A 22,137-nucleotide genomic window follows, 5' to 3' on the forward strand; every position below is an offset into this window, starting at 1 on the left:
CCGTTAACTGCTATCTGCGCAGTTAATTTGTCCACCTTATTCCGAATACTCCTCGCATTGAGACACAGAGCCTTCAGGCTTGTCTTTCTAGCACACTTTGCCCCTTGAGAATTTTGCTGTAATGTGGCCCTTTTTGCCTTAGGTTTCTCTGCCTTCCACTTTTACTTTTCTTCTTTCTATCTTTTGCTTCTGCCCCCATTCCACTTTCCTCTGTCTCCCTGCATAGGTTCCCATCCCCCTGCCATATTTGTTTAACTCCTCCCCAACAGCAGTAGCAAACACTCCCCCTGGGACATTGCCTCCAAAGCAGTGTTTTTAACGCCCACCCAAAGCACCGGAACAAGCAAACAGAGCCCTTGAGTTTCCTTTTAACTGCATAACCCTCCTCACACCGCCAAATTAATGGAGTCCAATTAATGGAGAGTTGCTGCGCTTATGCAGAGAGTCTGGTTGGGCATGGTCATGGTGGTATTCTGCCACCAGGTGGCACACGCATCCCTTGTGGGAAGACCCAATGCTCCGCGACGATCTGCTGATGACACGGGGCCGCAGTTAAGTAAACTCTCCCGGAAATGCCCAGCTGCTGGTTTAATCCCCGGTACCTTGCATTGCAGGCAGCTGCTTCTGAGCGTCTGAACATCGCATGTCGTAGAGGTTCCCTGATGTCTGACCGATGGGCTGCAGAACAACAGAAACAGAGAGTGGGGGAGGGAAGGAAAAATAACATTTGTGAGAAAGAACATGTATTTATATAGCGCCTTTCATGACCACACGACATAACAAAGATCTTCACAGCCAACTAAGTACTTAAAAAAAAAGTGCAGTCACTGTTGTAATGTGGGAAACGCGGCAGCCAATTTGCGCACAGCAAGCTCCCACACACAGCAATGTGACAATGAGCCAGATCACATCTGTTTTTAGTGATGTTGGTTGCGGGATAAATATTGGCCCCAGGACACTGAGGGGAACTCCCCCTGCTCTAATTTGAAATAGTGGCCCCGGCATCTTTTACATCCACCTGAGGGGGCAGACGGGGCCTCGGTTTAACGTCTCATCCGAAAGATGGCACCTCCGACAGTGCGGCGCTCCCTCAGCACTGCCCCTCCGACAGTGCAGCGCTCCCTCAGCACTGCCCCTCCGACAGTGCAGCGCTCCCTCAGCACTGCCCCTCCGACAGTGCAGCGCTCCCTCAGCACTGCCCCCCGACAGTGCAGTGCTCCCTCAGCACTGCCCCTCCGACAGTGCAGCGCTCCCTCAGCACTGCCCCTCCGACAGTGCAGCGCTCCCTCAGCACTGCCCCTCCGACAGTGCGGCGCTCCCTCAGCACTGCCCCTCCGACAGTGCAGCGCTCCCTCAGCACTGCCCCTCCGACAGTGCAGTGCTCCCTCAGCACTGCCCCTCCGACAGTGGAGCGCTCCATCAGCACTGCCCCTCCGACAGTGGAGCGCTCCCTCAGCACTGCCCCTCCAACAGTGGAGCGCTCCCTCAGTATTGGCACCGGATTTTTGTGCCCAAGTCCCTGGAGTGGGACTCGAACCCACAACCTTCTGACTCAGAGGCGAGTGCCCATTGAGCCACGGCTGACACTGATTCCACACGACGGTCCGCTTCAAGCAGTGAACACGTGCGGGAAGCTTTTAAATACAGGAACACTCGGCAGAACGGGCACCACGGCTAAAGGGCATTGCCCTTTTACCTCCGGGCCCTAGTACCGAATCCAACCAAGACTAAACGGGATGGGACTCATGTTTGGTTGCAAGATCGAAAAGGATTTAAAAGTTTCAGATCCACAACACAGGATTACATCGAATGTCAAGCACAGGAAGAGGCCACTAGGCCCCAGTGCTCCGTGCCAGTGTTTATGCTCCACAGCAACCTCCTCCCACCCCTCTTCATCTCACCTCCATCAGCTCCCTCCTCAACCTCCCCTCTTCAAGAGGAAAGAGCCCCTTCCTGTTCATCCTTTCCTGATATGTGTACCCTCACAGTTCTGGTATCATCCTAGTGAATCTTCTCTGCACCCTCTCCAGTGCCTCGCTATCCTTTTTATAATACGGCGACCAGAACTGTGCGCAGCAACTCCAACACAGGCGAGGGAGGCCTGTTGTCTCATTTTCATACGGTACGCCCCCACCGACCCGATGTTTGTTAAATGACAGGGTAGATGCCGAGAGGACATTGAATAAATTTAAGACAGAAATAGACAGTTTGTTAACTGTACAGGGTATTGGTAAGGCCGCACCTGGAGTACTGCGTGCAGTTTTGGTCACCTTACTTAAGGAAGGATATACTAGCTTTGGAGGGGGTACAGAGACGATTCACGAGGCTGATTCCGGAGATGAGGGGGTTACCTTATGATGACAGATTGAGGAGACTGGGTCTTTACACGTTGGAGTTCAGAAGGATGAGGGGTGATCTTATAAAAACATTTAAAATAATGAAAGGGACAGACAAGATAGAGGCAGAGAGGTTGTTTCCACTGGTCGGGGAGACTAGAACTAGGGGGCACAGCCTCAAAATACGGGGGAGCCAATTTAAAACCGAGTTGAGAAGGAATTTCTTCTCCCAGAGGGTTGTGAATCTGTGGAATTCTCTGCCCAAGGAAGCAATTGAGGCTGGCTCATTGAATGTATTCAAGTCACAGATAGATAGATTTTTAACCAATAAGGGAATTAAGGGTTACGGGGAGCGGGCAGGTAAGTGGAGCTGAGTCCACGGCCAGATCAGCCATGATCTTGTTGAATGGCGGAGCAGGCTCGAGGGGCTAGATGGCCTACTCCTGTTCCTAATTCTTATGTTCTTATGTTCTTAAACAATAAGTGATAAGGAGTTATGGGGAGCGGGCAGGGAAGTGGAGCTGAGTCCATGATCGGATCAGCCATGATCGTATTAAATGGCGGAGCAGGCTCGAGGGGCCGTATGGCCGACTCCTGCTCCTATTTCTTATGTTCTTATTGATTCCTGGGATGAGAGGGCTGTTCTGTGAAGAGAGATGGAGTTGAATGGACCTATACTCTCTGGAGTTTAGAAAAATGAGAGGTGATCTCATTGAAACATACAACATTCTGAGGGGGATTGACAGGGTAGATGCAGGGAGGGTGTTTCCCCCCGGGCTGGGGAGTCTAGGACCAGGGGTCACACAGTCTCAGGATAAGGGCTCGGCCGTTTAAGACTGAGATGAGGAGGAATTTCTTCACTCAGAGGGTGGTGAATCTTTGGGATTCTCTGCCCCAGAGGGCTGTGGAGGCTCAGTCGCTGAGTATATTCAAGGCCGAGATCGGTAGATTTTTGAACGATAAGGGAGTCAAGGGTTATGGGGAGGATATTAAGGGAACTGAGGGATCGGGCGGGAAAGTGGAGTTGAGGTCAAAGATCAGCCGTGATCTTATCGAATGGCGGAGCAGGCTCGAGGGGCCGAATGGCCGACTCTTGCTCCTGGTGTTCTTATTCTGTTCACTGACGGGGCCACTTGGGGGAGGGGCTTCGGAATAGATGCGCTGTGGCAGCAGAGCGGTGAGCGGCACTGACCAGGGTGGCCCCCAGGTGGTTCGGGGGTTGTTGCGTGGAGAGCGCTGGGTTCCTGGGGGCCCCCGCCCCCTCGCGGTGCCTCAGGTCCACCAGCCCGCCGAGCGGGGGCTCCTTGCCCGGGAAGTCGTTGTAATACTGGTGGTCCCCTGGTTCCTCCTCCTCCTCGTCCCAGGCCGAGGCATCGAAACCCGCCATCCTGCCGAGGCACAGCCACAAAACAGCGCGTTATAGCTCACAGCCCGACTCCCCGGCACCACCGCGCCAGCAACCGGCAAATCAACAGCCCGCATTTATATAGCGCCTTTAACATCGAAAACAGGTGCAGGAGCAGGCCATTCGGCCCTTCGAGCCTGCACCACCATTCAATATGATCATAGCTGATCATTCCTTCAGTACCCCATTCCTGCTTTCTCTCCATACCCCTTGATCCCTTTAGCCGTAAGAGCCACATCTAACTCCCTTTTGAATATATCCAACGAACTGGCCCCAACAACTTTCTGTGGTAGAGAATTCCACAGGTTCACCATTCTCTGAGTGAAGAAGTTTCTCCTCATCTCGGTTCTAAATGGCTTACCCCTTATCCTTAGACTGTGACCCCTGGTTCTGGACTTCCCCAACATTGGGAACATTCTTCCTGCATCTAACCTGTCCAGTCCCGTCAGAATTTTATATGTTTCTGTGCGATCCCCTCTCATTCTTCTAAATTCCCGTGAATATAAGCCTAGTCGATTCATATGTCCGCCTTGCCATCCCGGGAATCAGTCTGGTGAACCGAGACGCTTCGCAGGAGTGTAACGCGATAGAAATTTGGGCACCGAGCCACACAAGTAGAAATTAGGGACAGGTGACCAAAAGCTGGGTCAAAGAGGTGGATTTTAAGGAGCGTCTTGAAGGAGGAGAGAGGTTTAGGGAGGGAGTTCCAGAGCTTGGGGCCCAGGCAGCTGAAGGCACGGCCACCGATGGTGGAGCGATTATAATCAGGGATGGTCAGGAGGGCAGAATTGGAGGAGCGCAGACATCTCGGGGATTATTGGGGCTGGAGAGGATTACAGAGATGGGGAGGGGCAATGCCATGGAGTGATTTGTAAACTGGACAGGACTTTGCGCGATTAAAAAAAGAACTTGCATTTCTACATCGCCTTTCACAACCTCAAGACGTCCCAAAGCATTTTACAGCCAATGAAACACTATTTGGAGTGTGGTCACTGTTGTATTGTGGGAAACGCGGCAGCCAATTTGCGCACAGCAAGCTCCCACACACAGCAATGTGATAATGACCCAGATCATCTGTTTTGGTGATGTTGGTCGAGGGATAAATATTGGCCCCAGGACACCGGGGAGAACTCCCCCTGCTCTTCTTCCAATAGTGGCCCCGGGATCTTTTACATCCACCCGAGAGGGCAGACGGGGCCTCAGTTTGTATCATCCGAAAGACGGCACCTCCGACAGTGCACTGTTCCCTCAGTACTGCCCCTCCGACAGTGCGGGGCTCCCTCAGTACTGCCTCTCCGACAGTGCGGGGCTCCCTCAGTACTGCCTCTCCGACAGTGCGAGGCTCCCTCAGTACTGCCTCTCCGACAGTGCGGGGCTCCCTCAGTACTGCCACTCCGACAGTGAGGCACTCCCTCAGTACTGCCCCTCCGACAGTGCGGCGCTCCCTCAGTACCGCCCCTCCGACACTCCCTCAGTACTGCCCCTCCGACAGTGCGGGGCTCCCTCAGTACTGCCCCTCCGACAGTGCGGGGCTCCCTCAGTACTGCCTCTCCGACAGTGCGATGCTCCCTCAGTACTGCCCCTCCGACAGTGCGGGGCTCCCTCAGTACTGCCCCTCCGACAGTGCGGGGCTCCCTCAGTACTGCCCCTCCGACAGTGCGGGGCTCCCTCAGTGCTGCCCCTCCGACAGTGCGGCGCTCCCTCAGTACCGCCCCTCCGACAGTGCGGCACTCCCTCAGTGCTGCGCTCCTGCAGCGCTGCACTGGGATTGTCAGCCTAGATGTTGGTGTTAAAATGTCTGGAGCGGGACCCTGCAGGGGAGAGAGAGCAGGAGACAGGAGGGAGCGAGAGAGCGAGCGAGCGGGGGGGGGGGGGGGAGAGCAGGCGAGCAAGCGGGGGGGGGGAAGAAGAGGGGAGAGCAAGCGGGGGGGTGGGGGGGAGCGGGCGAGCGAGCGGGGGGGGAGGGGAGCGGGCAAGCGAGCAGGGGGGGAGAGAGAGAGAGCAAGCGGGGGAGAGAGAGAGAGCAAGCAAGGGAGAGAGAGAGAGAGAGCGTGGAGAGAGAGATTAAGCAAGGGAGAGAGAGGGAGAGCGAGCGTGGGAGAGAGAGAGAGAGAGAGCGAGCATGGGAGAGAGAGAGAGAGAGAGCGAGCATGGGAGAGAGAGAGAGCGAGTGGGGGAGAAAGAGAGAGAGCGAGCGGGGGAGAAAGAGAGAGCGCGAGCGGGGGAGAGGAGGAGGAGAGAGAGGTTAGCAAGAGGAGCGGAGTGGAGCGATGCAGTCACTGTCTACGCTGTGTGGGTGAGGGATAGGAGGGACTGCCAGCAGCCATGGAGCTGTTCCCAAACTGAGCGTGACCTCCAGCAGAGGTCAAGAGAAAAGGAAAGAAACTCTGGAAAAACCGGGAAAAAACTAGGACCCAGCCCGCTATGATCCAATGCCCTGATTTTGATACCGTGTTGTTTCAGTCAGACTTCTTTGAGGCCCAGTTATCCGATACTTCGCACTCTACACTAAATCTATTCAGCTTGTAGACAAACAGCACACCACAGACATCGAGTCCCGTCTGCGCAGGTCTGAATAACTCAGCATGGTGTTAATTGAGCCTTAATCTGAACAACTGAGTGAAGTCACCCTGTACTGGGATACAAAGAACGACAAATTGGAGGCTTGCTTGCAGCCTTAGAAACACGGAGCCCAAGTTGAAGATTTCTTGGCATGACCCACCGACAGGATTTAATGTGGGTCGATGTGGGTTGGTTTCAGAGAAACCTAGTCGTTTCGCTTTTCTTTTGAAATTCATTCGCGGGGATGTGGGCCTCGTTGGCCAGGCCCGGCATTTGTTGCCCATCCCCCGAATTGCCCCTTGAGGAGGCGGTGGTGAGCCGCCTTCTTGAACCGCTGCAGTCCGGGTGGTGACGGTGCTCCCACAGTGCTGTTGGGGAGGGAGTTCCGGGATTGTGACCCAGCCACGATGAAGGAACGGCCGATATATTTCCAAGTCGGGATGGTGTGTGACTGGGAGGGGAACGTGGAGGGGGTGGTGTTCCCATGCGCCTGCCGCCCTTGACCTTCTAGGCGGGTAGAGGTCGCGGGTTTGCGCGTATTGTAGACGGTGCACACTGCAGCCACGGTGATGGAGGGAGTAGATTATTTGTTCCTCCCGTTGCAATTGGGCAGTGTGAAGAGCTAATCGCTGTGGCCTGCGAGGGTGACTCTCTGGTCGAAGAGTCATAGAGATCAGCGGGTGCACAAGCCAACACAAGCCACCAGGTGTCGCTAGACAGCCACTCGGTAACACAATGGAGACCAAGATGGTAGCAATGTTGCGTCTGCTGGAGATTGACCGTGTTTGTCCATTTTGTTTCAAGAAGTGACGAGAGAGTCAAATAGCCCTATCAGCCACATGATTTACATCGAATGTACAGCACAGAAAGAGGCCGTTTAGCCCAAGTAGTCCGTGCCGATATTTATGCTCCACACGAGCCTCCTCCCAACTCTCATCATCTCACCCCCATCAACATGCCCTCAGAGAAAAAATTCCTCCTCATCTCAGTTCTAAATGGGCGGCCCCTTATTCTAAGATTATGCCCCCTAGTTCTAGTCTCCTTCATATGTGTATTTTAAATGCACCTATGCCATTCGCCTCCACCACTCCCTGTGGCAGCGAGTTCCACATTCTCACCGTTCACTCGGTTGATTTCGGAGATGAGGGGGTTGACTTATGAGGAAAGGTTGAGCAGGTTGGGCCTCTACTCATTGGAATTCAGAAGAATGAGAGGTGATCTTATCGAAACGTATCAGATTATGAGGGGGGCTCGACAAGGTGGATGCAGAGAGGATGTTTCCACTGATGGGGGAGACTAGAACTAGGGGGCGTGGTCTTAGAATAAGGGGCCGCCCATTTAAAACTGAGATGAGGGGAAATTTCTTCTCTCAGAGGGTTGTAAATCTGTGGAATTCGCTGCCTCAGAGAGCTGTGGAAGCCGGGACATTGAATAAATTTAAGACAGAGATAGACAGTTTCTTAAACGTTAAGGGAATAAGGGGGCGGGCAGGGAAGTGGAGCTGAGTCCATGATCGGATCAGCCACGATCGTATTAAATGGCGGAGCAGGCTCGAGGGGCCGTATGGCCGACTCTTGCTCCTATTTCTTATGCTCTTATGAAAGATGTTTCTCCCAGATCTCTGCGCTCCTCCAATTCTGCCCTCCTGAGCATCCCTGATTATAATCACTCCACCATCGGTGGCCGTGCCTTCAGCTGCCTGGGCCCCAAGCTCTGGAACTCCCTCCCTAAACCTCTCCGTCTCTCTCCATCTCTCCACCTTTAAGACGCTCCTTAAAACCGACACCTTTGACCCTGATATCTCCTTTTGTGGCTCAGGGTCAAATTTTGTTTGATCATCGCTCCTGTGAAGCATCTTGGGACGTTTTACTAAGTTAACGGCGCTATACAAGTTGTTGTGTTACACTTTACTAAAACCCCAGCCAGAACACAAACAACAACAACAACTTATATTTATATAGCGGCCTAGTATAGAGATACAAAAAATTTGATACCAAGCCACATAAGAAATTTGGGCAGGTGACCAAAAGCTGGGTCAAAGAGGAATGTTTTAAGCAATGTCCTGAAGGAGGAGACAGAGGCGGAGAGGTTTAGGGAGGGAGTTCCAGAGCTTGGGGCCCAGGCAGCTGAAGGCACGGCCACCGATGATGGAGCGATTATAATCAGGGGATGCTCAGGAGGGCAGAATTAGAGGAGCGTAGACATCTCGGGGGGGTTGTGGGGCTGGGGGAGGTTACAGAGATAGGGAGGGGGTGTAGGGGCTGGAGGTGGTTACAGAGAAAGGGAGAGGTGTAGGGCTGGGGGAGGTTACAGAGATAGGGAGGATTGTAGGGGTTGGAGGAGGTTAGAGAGATAGGGAGAGGTGTAGGGGTTTGGAGGGATTTGAAAACAAGGATGAGAATTTTCAAATTGAGGCATTGCTTAACCGGGAGCCAATGTAAGTCAGCGAGCACAGGGGGTGATGGGTGAGCGGGACTTGGTGCGAGTTAGGGCACGGGGCAGCGAGCACAGGGGGTGATGGGTGAGCGGGACTTGGTGCAAGTTAGGGCACGGGGCAGCGAGCACAGGGGGTGATGGGTGAGCGGGACTTGGTGCAAGTTAGGGCACGGGGCAACCGAGTTTTGGATCCATTCTAGTTTACGTCAGGTAGAACGTGGGAGGCCAGCCAGGAGTGTGTTGGAGTAGTCAAATCTGGAGCACAATAGCATTCGAACAGTCAAGCACTGTATACAACGACGACCACTTGATGGTGGATACGGTGGTCGGTGGTGTTACCTGTCATGTGGGGTCACGAGCTTGGGTGGGTTCTTCAAGTACTGCTTGAAGCGCAGCTCAAAGGCCTGCCCGATGGTGCTGATTACGTCCTGGGCCAATCCGTCGGGACACTCCAATATATGACATGCTGAGAAGGACATCAAGGGAGACAAGAGCGTCAACTGGGAAACAACTAACGGCAGTGACAGTTCGATAGCAAGGTTGCGATAAAACGCAGCGACGCACCTCTTTGATTCACGGGGTCTTTGGCAACGTAGGCGACATACTCTGCAGTATCCTACAGAGAAAACAAGCAAACCACAGTTACGCATCGCCATTTTTTGGCCAGACGATCATTTCTGATAGGTACAGTAGTGCTAAAGTCATGTAACTCTTGCGTGATTTATATCAGAGTGTTACCCAGTAACTTGTACATCTTAAAGGTCCAGGTCGGTGATTGGAGCGTGGGCAGGTACAGCAGGAGCGGTGAGGTCGGGGCGAAGGAGCGGCGAGAGACTGTAGAGGGACGCGATCGGGGCCCAGGGGAGGCATGAGTTCGGGGCCAGGGGCCCTGGGGCAGCACGGGCCCAGCCCACACTGTGCGATATGTGGGCGCACTAGGCCCGTGCAGCAGAGCTGGTCTCCAGTCGTCCTGGTTAACCCTTGTCACTGGACCAAGACCTCGCTCTGTCAAGCCCCGTGTGGTGGCTGGTGTGCAACGGTCACCCCACGTTAAAAAAATCCACCCACAGGCATCTTCCACCCTTCGGGATCTGGAATATTAGGTCCTTCATTGAAACACCTGCGAACTCATCCCTTTTTGGCCTGGAAGCAGGTCATCCTCGCTTCGAGGGACCGCCTATGATGATGATGATGACTGTGCATGTGAAGTTATTTTGTCTGTCTGCAGTCTGTGCAGTTGGCCACACCGAGCCAACGCCAATACCAACAACTTGTATTTATATAACGCCTATGCTCCTGTGTTAACGTAGTGAAACGTTCCAAGTTGCTTCACAGGATTATTATGCGCTATAAAGTTGACACGAGTAGAAATTTGCGCAGGTGACTAAAAGCCTGGTCAAAGAGGTTGGTTTTAAGGAGCGTCTTGAAGGAGGAGAGAGGCGCGGAGAGGTTTAGCGAGGGAAATTCCGGAGCTTGGGGCCCAGGCAACAGAAGGCGCGGCCACCGATGGTGGAGCGATTATAATCAGGGATGGTCAGGAGGGCAGAATTAGAGGAGCGCAGAGATCTCGGGGGGAGGTTGTGGGGTTGCAGGTGATTGCAGAGAAAGGGAGTGGTGTAGGGGCTGGAGGAGGTTACAGAGATAGGGAGGGGTGTAGGGGCTGGATGTGGTTACAGAGATAGGGAGCGGTGTAGGGGCTGGAGGAGGTTACAGAGAAAGGAAGGGGTCTAAGGGCTGGAGGCGGTTACAGAGATAGGGAGGGGTGTAGGGGCTGGAGGTGATTTCAGAGATAGGGAGGGGGCAAGGCCATGGAGGGATCTGAAAATAAGGATGAGAATTTTGAAATCGAGGCGTTGCTTAACCAGGAGCCAATGTAGGTCAGCGAGCACAGGGGGTGATGGGTGAGCGGGACTCGGTGCGAGTTAGGACACGGGGCAGCAAGCACAGGGGGTGATGGGTGAGCGGGACTCGGTGCGAGTTAGGACACGGGGGCAGCCGAGTTTTGGATCACCTCTAGTTTACGTCGGGTAGAATGTGGGAGGCCGGCCAGGAGTGCGTCAGAATAGTCAAGTCTGGAGGCAACAACATAATGGATGAGGGCTTCAGCAGCGGATGAGCTGAGGCAGGGGGAGGAGACGGGCGATGTTACGGAGGTGGAAACAGGCGGTCTGAGTTACGCCGCGGTCACGTGGCTGGAAGCTCATTTCAGGGGCAAATATCAGACAATACTTACTGGATCCCCTCCAGAGGCGAAGGAAATAGACTGCATGTGGTGATTGGCAATTATCTGCAAAACAAACGGAGTCTTTTTTTTTGCGATTGCAAAGATAAAAGCAAATGTTGGAAAATGATGCAATTGCTGAAGAAATGCAGCTTGCCAAGCCATCATGAGTTTAGCTGGCCATGCTGACATTTTTCTAAGCATTGAACCCATCCATATGGGTAAGTGATGTCTTTCCCCCACCTCCCCTGTATGGGCCAATAGAAGGGGGGCTGGAGTACAAGAGTAAGGAAGTCTTGCTACAATTGTACAGGGCCCTGGTGAGACCACACCTGGAGCATTGTGTACAGTTCTGGTCTCCTTACCTAAGGAAGGATATATTTGCCATAGAAGGAGTGCAGCAAAGGTTCACCAGACTGATTCCTGGGATGGGGGGGATTGCCCTATGAGGAGAGATTGAGTAGACCAGGCCGATATTCTCTCGAGTTTAGAAGAATGAGAGGTGATCTCATTGAAACATATAAGATTCTGAGGGGGATTGACAGGGTAGATGCAGGGAGGATGTTTTCCCCAAGCTGGGGAGTCTAAAACCAGAGGTCACACAGTCTCAGGATAAGGGGTCGGCCATATAGGACTGAGATGAGGAGGAATTTCTTCACTCAGAGGGGGGTGAATCTTTGGGATTCTCTGCCCCAGAGGGCTGTGGAGGTTCAGTCGTTGAGTATATTCAAGGCTGAGATCAATAGGTTTTTGGAGTTGAGGGCAATCGAGGGATTATGGAGATCGAGTGGAAATAAAGGATGGTATCAAATTGAAAACAATGGCGTACAAAGTGGCTATGACTAGTGGGAGGCCAGAGGATTGGGAAACTTTTTAAAAGCAGCAAACAACTAAAAGAATAATAAATAGAGGGAAGATAGAAACATAGAAAATAGGTGAAGGAGTAGGCCATTCGGCCCTTCGAGCCTGCACCACCATTCAATATGGATCAAGGCTGATCATGCAGCCTCAGTACCCCATTCCTGCTTTCTCTCCATACCCCTTGATCCCTTTAGCTGTAAGGGCCACATCTAACTCCCTTTTGAATATATCTAACGAACTGGCCTCAACAACTTTCTGTGGTAGAGAATTCCACAGGTTCACAATTCTCTGAGTAAAGAAGTTTCTCCTCATCTCAGTCCTAAATGGCTTACCCCTTATCCTTAGACTGTGTCCTCTGGTTCTGGACTTCCCCAACATCGGGAACATTCTTCCTGCATCTAACCTGTCCAGTCCCGTCAGAATTTTATATTTTTCTATGAGATCCCCTCTCATCCTTCTAAACTCCAGTGAATACAGGCCCAGTCGATCCAGTCTCTCCTCATATGTCAGTCCAGCCATCCCGGGAATCAGTCTGGTGAACCTTCGCTGCACTCCCTCAATAGCAAGAACGTCCTTCCTCAGATTAGGAGACCAAAACTGAACACAATATTCCAAGTGGGGCCTCACTAAGGCCCTGTACAACTGCAGTAAGGCCTCCCTGCTCTTATACTCAAATCCCCTAGCTATGAAGGCCAACATATCATTTGCCTTTTTCACTGCCTGCTGTACCTGCATGTCAACTTTCAATGACTGATGTACCATGACACCCAGGTCTCGTTGCACCTCCCCTTTTCCTAATCTGTCACCATTCAGATAATATTCTGCCTTCGTGTTTTTGCCCCCAAAGTGGATAACCTCACATTTATCCACATTATACTGCATCTGCCATGCATTTGCCCACTCATCTAACCTGTCCAAGTCACTCTGCAGCCTCTTAGCATCCTCCTCACAGCTCACACCACCACCCAGCTTAGTATCATCTGCAAACTTGGAGATATTACACTCAATTCCTTCCTCTAAATCATTAATGTATATTGTAAATAGCTGGGCTCCCAGCACTGAACCCTGCGGTACCCCACTAGTCACTGCCTGCCATTCTGAAAAGGACCCATTAATCCCGACACTCTGCTTCCTGTCTGCCAACCAGTTCTCCATCCACGTCAGTACATTACCCCCAATACCATGTGCTTTAAATTTGCACACCAATCTCTTGTGTGGGACCTTGTCAAAATAGATGATGAAAGTAAACTAACAAGAAATATAAAAACAGATAGTAAGAGTTTCTACAGGTATATAAAGAGGAAGAGAGTGGATAAAGTAAATGTTGGTCCCTTAGAGGATGAGACTGGGGAATTAATAATGGGGAATTAATAATGGGGAACAGGGAAATGGCAGAGACTTTGAACAAATATTTTGTATGGGTCTTCATGGTAGAAGACACTAAAACATCCCAATAATGGATAATCAAGGGGCTATTTGGAGGGAACTTAAAACAATCACCGTCACTAAAGTAGTAGTACTCGGTAAAATAATGGGACTAAAGGTGGACAAGTCCCCTGGACCTGATGGCTTACATCCTAGGGTCTTAAAAGAAGTGGCTGCAGAGATAGTAGATGCATCGGTTGTAATCTACCAAAATTCCATGGATTCTACGGAGGTCCCAGCAGATTGGAAAACTGCAAATGTAACGCCCCTATTTAAAAAAGGAGGCAGACAGAAAGCAGGAAACTATAGACCAGTTAGCCTAACATCTGTTGTTGGGAAAATGCCGGAGTACATTATTAAGGAAGCAAGAGCAGGACATTTGGAAAAGCATAATTTAGTCAAGCAGAGTCAACATGGTTTTATTGAAAGGGAAATCACGTTTGACAAATTTAGTGGAGTTCTTTGAGGATGTAACGAGAAGGTTGGATAAGGGAGGACCAGTGGATGTGGTGTATTTGGATTTCCAGAAAGCATTCGATAAGGTGCCACATAAAAGGTTACTGCACAAGATAAAAGCTCACGGGGTTGGGGGTAATATATTGGTATGGATAGAGGATTGGCTAACTAACAGAAAACAGAGTCGGGATAAATGGGTCATTTTCCGGTTGGCAAACAGTAACTAGTGGGGTGCCGCAGGGATCAGTGCTGGGGCCTCAACTATTTACAATCTATATTAATGATTTGGATGAAGGGACCGAGTGTAATGTAGCCAAGTTTGCTGATGATACAAAGATGGGTGGGAAAGCAAGTTGTGAGGAGGACACAAAAAATCTGCAAAAGGACACAGACTAAGGCTAAGTGAGTGGGCAAACATTTGGCAGATGGAGTATAATGTAGGAAAATGTGAGGTTATCCACTTTGGTAGAAAAAATAAAAAAGCAAATTATTCAAATGGAGAAAAATTGCAAAGTGCCGCAGTACAGCAGGACCTGGGGGTACTTGTGCATGAAACACAAAAGGATAGTATGCAGGTACAGCAAGTGATCAGGAAGGCCAATGGAATGTTGGCCTTTATTGCAAAGGGGGATAGAGTATAAAAGCAGAGAAGTCCTGCTACAACTGTACAGGGTATTGGTGAGGCCACACCTGGAGTACTGCGTACAGTTTTTTTTAAAAGGAGGGATATACTTGCATTGGAGGCAGTTCAGAGAAGGTTCACTCGGTTGATTTCAGGGATGAGGGGGTTGACTTATGAAGAAAGGTTGAGCAGGTTGGGCCTCTACTCATTGGAGTTTAGAAGAATGAGAGATGATCTTATTGAAACATGTAAGATAATGAGGGGCCTCGACAAGGTAAATGCAAAGAGGATGTTTCCACTCATGGGGGAAATCGAGAACTCGGGGGCATCGTTTCAGAATAAGGGGTCTCCCATTTAGAACTGAGATGAGGAGGAATTTCTTTGACGGTTGTAAATCTGTGGAATTCTCTGCCCCAGAGAGCTTTGGAGGCTGGGACATTGAATATATTTAAGGTGGAGATAGACAGATTTTTGAGCGATAAGGGAGTGAAGGGTTATGGGGAGCGGGCGGGGAAGTGGAGCTGAGTCCATGATCGGATCAGCCATGATGGTATTAAATGGCGGAGCAGGCTCGAGGGGCCGAATGGCCGACTCCTGCTCCTATTTCTTGCATCCATACCATGCTGTTATCCAGCCCCCGCTGTGGGTTGTCTGCGTGCAGTTCGGGGAGTCACATTTACCTGTTTACAGTCAGATGCCATGAGGTTGAGACTGCTGGTGGAGATGGTGAGGGTGATAGGCATTCCAGCAAACTGCAGGTTGCTTTTCCCCAAGATGGTGTTGAGGGATCGGCTGCAGGGCTGTCAAAACACAACACACAAACGGTCAACTCAAGCGTCACACACAGCCTGTAATCCCGAGAGGTCAACGCCTACCTGCCGAAGGAATTGTCTTTTACACCCTCCACTCTGTACTACCCCTCCGACAGTGCGGCGCTCCCTCAGTACTGCCCCTATGACAGTGCGCGCTCCCTCAGTACCGCCCCTTCCGATGGTGAGGCGTTCCTCAGCACCGCCCCTCCGACAGTGCGGCACTCCCTCAGTACTGCCCATCCGACAGTCCGGTGCTCCCTCAGTACTGCCCCTCAGACAGTCCGGTGCTCCCTCAGTACTGCCCCTCCAACAGTGAGGCGCTCCCTCAGTACCGCCCCTCCGACAGTGCGGCGCTCCCTCAGCACTGCCCATCCGACAGTCCGGTGCTCCCTCAGTACTGCCCCGCAGACAGCGCAGTACGGCACTCCCTCAGTACTGCCCCTCCGACAGTATGGCGCTCCCTCAGCACTGCCCATCCGACAGTCCGGTGCTCCCTCAGTACTGCCCCTCCGACAGCGCAGTACGCCGCTCCCTCAGTACCGCCCCTCTGACAGTACAGCGCTCCCTCAGCACTGCCCATCCGACAGTGCGGCGCTCCCTCAGTACCGCCCTTCCGACAGTGCGGCGCTCCCTCAGTACTGCCCCTCCGACAGCGCAGTACGGCGCTCCCTCAGTACTGCCCCTCCGACAGCGCAGTACGGCGCTCCCTCAGTACTGCCCCTCCGACAGTGAGGCGCTCCCTCAGCACTGCCCATCCGACAGTGCAGTGCTCCCTCAGTACTGCCCCTCCGACAGTGCGGCACTCCCTCAGTACTGCCCCTCCGACAGTGCGGCGCTCCCTCAGCACTGCCCCTCCGACAGCGCAGTACGGCGCTCCCTCAGTACTGCCCCTCCCACAGTGCGGCGCTCCCTCAGTACCGCCCCTCCGACACTCCCTCAGTACTGCCCCTCCGACAGTGCGGCGCTCCCTTGCACTGGGAGTGTCGGCCTAGATTTTGTGCTCACGGACACTGCCCAGACTTACAGATGACCAACGGCACTTGGATAAGGTCGATGAACACGACCAACACTCGGGGAGTCGCAACTTAGCACGGGACAACACCTTCAGACGAGTTGCCGGGGGGGGGGGGGAGGAAATTGTAAAATATGTACCACATTTCCCCGCTGTATCCTCTTGAGAAGGGGTCACTGTAAATGCCCGAGTAGGCTACAGAACGGCACACACTGTTCCGCATTTTATGTAAATCAATAACATTTCGCATTGGTGGGCCTTGCTTCTGATTAAGTATTGATGTGAGCAGCTGCGGCCTAGTACATGCGGTTTGCAATGGACGGGAGCGGGTTTGGGAGAGGCAGCTGATGCATGGCCCAGAAATGATACTCAGTATTACGGTATGGCCTCAGATCAATACAGCAAGGTGCAGGCGATTACAAAATGGAAGTAAATGGTGCTGACGGCCATTAGGGGAACTTTTCTTGGGCAGCACCCCCCGGAGTCGAGGAAGACTTGCTCCCACGCTAACACTAGTTCTAAAGTGACCGATGAGCCCAACGCAGGACCTATAGTCTCTGTCACAGACGGTGGTTGGAGGGAAGGGTGAGTGGGGGGGGGAGGTGGGGCTTGGGTTGCTGTGCGCTCCTTCCGCTTGGCTTCCGCGTGCTCCCGGTGAAGAGACTCAAGGTCGCTCAGCGCCCTCCCGGATGCTCTTTCGCGACTTTGAGCGGTCTTTGGTCAGGGACTCCCAGGTGTCAGCGGGGATGTTGCTCTTCAAGGAGGCTTTGAGGGTGTCCGTGAAATGTTTCCTCTGCCCACCTGGGGCTCACTTGCCGTGTTGGAGCTCCGAGTAAACATAGACAATAGGTGCAGGAGTAGGCCATTCGGCCCTTCGAGCCTGCACCACCATTCAATATCATGGCTGATCATGCAACTTTAGCACCAGTCCCACCCACCCTTTCCTTCAACCACTGTCTGTCCCACCTGTGACAGAGACTGTAATTCCCGTATTGGACTGTTCAGTCACCTAAGAACTCACTTTTAGAGTGGAAGCAAGTCTTCCTCGATTTCGAAGGACTGCCTATAATTGATGATGATGATGATGATGACGACTGAGGGAGCGCCGCACTGTCGGAGGGGCAGTACTGAGGGAGCGCCGCACTGTCGGAGGGGCAGTACTGAGGGAGCGCCGCACTGTCGGAGGGGCAGTACTGAGGGAGTGCTGCACTGTCGAAGGGGCAGTACTGAGGGAGCGCCGCACTGTCGGAGGGGCGGTACTGAGGGAGCGCCGCACTGTCGGAGGGGCAGTACTGAGGGAACGCCGCAGAGGTGCCCTCTTTCAGATGAGATTATCTGGGTCATTATCGCATTGCTGTTTGTGGGCGCTTGCTGTGCGCAAGTTGGCTGCCGTGTTTCCCACATTGCAACAGTGACCACACTCCAAAAGTATTTCACAGGCTGTAAAGCACTCTGGGACGTCCGGTAGTTGTGAAAGGCTCCTTCAGTACTGCCCCTCCGACAGTGCGGCGCTCCCTCAGCACTGCCCCTCCGACAGTGCGGCGCTCCCTCAGTACTGCCCCTCCGACAGTGCGGCGCTCCCTCAGTACTGCCCCTCCGACAGTGCGGCGCTCCCTCAGTACTGCCCCTCCGACAGTGCGGCGCTCCCTCAGTACTGCCCCTCCGACAGTGCGGCGCTCCCTCAGTACTGCCCCTCCGACAATGCGGCGCTCCCTCAGTACCGCCCCTCCGACAGTGCGGCGCTCCCTCGTTACTGCCCCTCCGACAATGCGGCGCTCCCTCAGTACCGCCCCTCCGACAGTGCGGCGCTCCCTCAGGGTTAGGGTTAGGGTACAACTGCTTTTAGAGTTCGGGTCAGTCAGTGGTCAATATTATGAGGGGTTTTGATAGAGTAGATTCGGGAGAAACTAGTCATCCCTTCACTATTTTTTCGGATGAGATGATAAACCAAGGCCCCGTCCGCCCTCTTGGGTGGACGTAACAGATGCCATGACACTATTTCGAAGAAGTGCAGGGAAGCTATCCCCGGTGTCCTGGGGCCAATATTTATCCCTCAATCAGCAAAACAAACAGGCGATCTGGGTCATCATCACGTTGCTGTTTGTGGGAGCTTGTTTTAAATGGTGTGCGACAAAGAGTGCGACATCCTCGGCTGCAAACGTCGCCACTGCACGAATGCAACTTCTGGTCTATTGTGAGCACTACGGTAATCATCTCCCGCGACTCACTCCTCCAGTTCTGGACCGCTATCTATTCCTAATGGGACTCCCTGCTGCTGGTTTATGGTCTGCACGCTCGATAAGTGTCATGGCTTTAGTACTGCACGAGTCCATTAAATGTCACCGTAATAAAAAATTCAGAAACATCAATGCAATTAAATATTGACAGTGCGCCTTGGAATTATGTATAAGGCTTTTAACAGCAGCTCCCGCACAGGCTGATTAATTCATTTATAGTAAGGCATGGGCAGACTGACAGGACCTTGATGGGAGAGATAATAAATAAATATTGGCAACACACACACACACGCGCGCACTTCACAAAAGAAACAGATTTTTGTCGATTCATACATAGCACAGAAACAGAACGGTTGAGCAGGTTGGGCCTTTACTCATTGGAGTTCAGAAGAATGAGAGGTGATCTTATTGAAAAGTATAAGATTCAGAGGGGGCTGGACAGGGTGGATGCAGAGAGGATGTTTCCCCTCGTGGAGGAATCTAGAACTAGGGGGCACATAGTCTCAGAATAAGGAGGCGTCCATTTAAAACTGAGATGAGGAGGAATTTCTTCTCTCAGAGGGTTGTAAATCTGTGGAATTCGCTGCCCCAGAGAGCTGTGGAGGCTGGGTCATTGAATATATTTAAGGCGGAGATAGACAGATTTTTGAGCGGTAAGGGAGTGAAGGGTTATGGGGAGCGGGCGGGGAAGTGGAGCTGAGTCCATGATCGGATCAGCCGCGATCGTATTAAATGGCGGAGCAGGCTCGAGGGGCCGAATGGCCGACTCCTGCTCCTGTTTCTTATGTTCTTCTGGGCCCAACCGGTCCGTGTCGGTGTTTACGATCCACTTGAGCCTCTTTCCATCCCTCTTCCTCTCACCCCATCAGCACATCCTCCGTGCTTGTGATATAGGCATTGATGTTACATTGACAAAAAGTTGTCCTTTATTGCACCGTTACTCACTCGCACTGCCCTCGCGACAAATTGCTAACCGGGCGATTGTTACGAACCGCTCTGGAGTGTTCCTGGTGCACTTTCAAAAAAGAAAGATGTGATTGGTAAAGCGCTGTCAGGAAACTCGTCTTATTCCCACCACTGCGGGCAGCTCAGCGCAAACGGCAGCCGACACACCGGAGGTGCAGTCAGAATCCAACTTTTAGTGGGCCTTAAAACAGTCAAGAGGCTTGTATTTATATTGCCCCTTTAACGTAGTGAGACACCCCAGGGCGCTTCACACGAGATAGAAATTTGACACCGAGCCGCACAAGTAGAAATTAGCCCAGGGCTTGGTCGAAGAGGTAGGTTTTAAGCAGCGAGACTCCCCGAAGCTCGTCTCATTTTGGTCTCGTCCATCAGGAAGGATAGACTTGCCTTGGAGGCAGTGCAACAGGGGTTCACTGAACTGATCTCTGGGATGAGAGGGCTGTCCTGTGAGGAGAGATTGGGCCTATAACTTCTGGAGTTTAGAAGAATGGGAGGTGATCTCATTAGAAACGTCAAGAATTCTTACAGGGCTTGACAGGGTAGATGCAGAGAGGATGTTTCCACTGATGGGGGAGACTAGAACTAGGGGGCATGGTCTTAGAATAAGGGGCCGCCCATTTAAAACTGAGATGAGGAGGAATTTCTTCTCTCAGAGGGTTGTAAATCTGTGGAATTCACTGCCTCAGAGAGCTGTGGAAGCTGGGACATTGAATAAATGTAAGACTGAAATCGACAGTTTCTTGAGCGATGCGGGGGGGGATGAGGGGTTACGGGCAGCGAGCAGGGAAGTGGACCTGAGTCCATGATCAGATCAGCCATGATTGTATTAAATGGCGGAGCAGGCTCGAGGGGCCGTATAGCCGACTCCTGCTCCTATTTCTTATGTTATGTTCTTGTGGAGTTTAGAAGAATGGGAGGTGATCTCATTGAAACATATAAGATTCTGAGGGGGATTGACAGGGTAGATACGGAGGGTGTTTCCCCCAGGGTTGGGGAGTCTAGGGGTCACACAGTCTCAGGGTAAGGGGTCGGCCATTTAGGACGGAGATGAGGAGGAATTTCTTCACTCAGAGGGTGGCGAATCTTTGGAATTCTCTGCCCCAGAGAGCTGTGGAGGCTCAGTCGCTGAGTATATTCAAGACAGAGATTGTTGGACTGTCGGGAAATCGAGGGATCGGGCGGGAAAGTGGAGTTGAGGTCGAAGATCAGCCGTGATCTTATTGAATGGCGGAGCAGGCTCGAGGGGCCGAATGGCTGACTCCTGCTCCTTGTGTTCTCAGAAGCTGAAACAGAGCCTTTCACCTAGTAAACGCGCTTAATTTTTTTTACTGGCGAGGTGGAGAGCTTCATAGGACACGGCCTCCAGATGCTGAGTGCATAGGTTTGTAATGAAGTGTTTGCTCCATCAGCACAACACTAAACCCCCTCAAAGTCTCTCTCAGTTCCAAGCGCCGGACTGGTTGGCACCAGCCCGAAGCTTATACTGCCATGCGGTCAATCCCAGGACAGACATGCCATTCAGTAATGGAATTTTGTCAAGTGCTTACAAAGCCACAATCTCCAGACAACAACCAGACCTTGAAGGGAAAGAGAGAGAGACGTGGGATAGTATCTGAACCGTTCACTCTCCCACGTGGAATTTCACATCCCGGGACAGTCCATGAATGAACAGGAATTTGCACAAGTTGCAAATTTAAAGTGAAAGGCTCAAATAGTGGAAAAGTTCACACTTTTAAAAAAAATATATTAACACTGCCACAACATGGGAAAATGTTGAGAGATTTTATGCAAATGAAAAATGCATCTGGGAAGCTGCTCAGTTTATTGCTGGGGCAGCGGGGTCAAGGGTCAGGGATGGCCAAGCACGGTCAAGGGCCACGGACCAATAGCGATGTTCTGAGGCCTACACTGCGCCCTATGAATCCCAGGGAGAGAGGTCCTGTAGGAAGGAGGAAGGATTACAGTAGGTGTATGTTTGTGTGTGCGCGCTAGGCCCGTGCAGCAGAGCTGGTCTCCAGTCGTCTTGGAATCCCTTGCCATTGGACCAAGACCTTGCTCTATCAAGCCCGTGGGGTGGCTGGTGTGCAACGGCCACCCCACGTTAAAACAATCCACGCACAGGCATCTTCCAAGTGATCCTCGACTCAGAGGGGCTGCTGAATAAGATATTCCATTTTTATTGCTAATTTCCTCTTTGGAGAGAAGGGCTACACTGGACAGTGACAATGGTCACTTCCTCAGTGCATACAGGTTAGAGTCACAGGCACGTCCCATCAAACACAAAATGCAACTCATGGCAAACACAATAAGGTCGTGTCCCACAGAGCGAGATTCAGCCTTGAGGCAGTACTGAGGGAGCGCCGCACTGTTGGAGGGGCGGTACTGAGGGAGCTCCGCACTGTCGGAGGGGTGGTACTGAGGGAGCGCCGCACTGCTCTGTCGGAGGGGAGGTACCGAGGGAGTGTCGCACTGCACTGTCGGAGGGGCGGTACCGAGGGAGTGCCGCACTGCGCTGTCGGAGGGGCGGTACCGAGGGAGTGTCGCACTGCGCTGTCGGAGGGGCGGTACCGAGGGAGCGCCGCACTGTGCTGTCGGAGGGGCGGTACCGAGGGAGTGTCGCACTGCGCTGTCGGAGGGGCGGTACCGAGGGAGCGCCGCACTGCTCTGTCGGAGGGGCGGTACTGAGGGAGTGTCGCACTGCGCTGTCGGAGAGGCGGTACCGAGGGAGCGCCGCACTGCTCTGTCGGAGGGGCGGTACTGAGGGAGTGTCGCACTGCGCTGTCGGA

The 22,137-nt window shown here is 52.5% G+C and overlaps 1 protein-coding gene across 7 annotated transcripts in view; it reads right to left on the reverse strand.

Moving 5' to 3' along the window:
* Positions 1 to 22,137, reverse strand: part of shc1 (SHC (Src homology 2 domain containing) transforming protein 1) — a 159,007-nt gene that overhangs the window by 23,343 nt on the left and 113,527 nt on the right. For all 7 annotated transcript variants that reach the window (XM_070868654.1, XM_070868655.1, XM_070868657.1 and 4 more), the window contains 6 exons: positions 15,005 to 15,124; positions 10,973 to 11,026; positions 9,304 to 9,355; positions 9,079 to 9,205; positions 3,529 to 3,724; positions 603 to 678 (listed from right to left, as the gene is read on the reverse strand). In XM_070868654.1, coding sequence (XP_070724755.1) covers positions 603 to 678; positions 3,529 to 3,724; positions 9,079 to 9,205; positions 9,304 to 9,355; positions 10,973 to 11,026; positions 15,005 to 15,124 — 625 coding nt within the window. The remainder of the gene's footprint in view (positions 1 to 602; positions 679 to 3,528; positions 3,725 to 9,078; positions 9,206 to 9,303; positions 9,356 to 10,972; positions 11,027 to 15,004; positions 15,125 to 22,137) is intronic.

Source organism: Pristiophorus japonicus, chromosome 30, assembly GCF_044704955.1.
Source record: "Pristiophorus japonicus isolate sPriJap1 chromosome 30, sPriJap1.hap1, whole genome shotgun sequence".
NCBI lineage: Eukaryota > Metazoa > Chordata > Chondrichthyes > Pristiophoridae > Pristiophorus > Pristiophorus japonicus.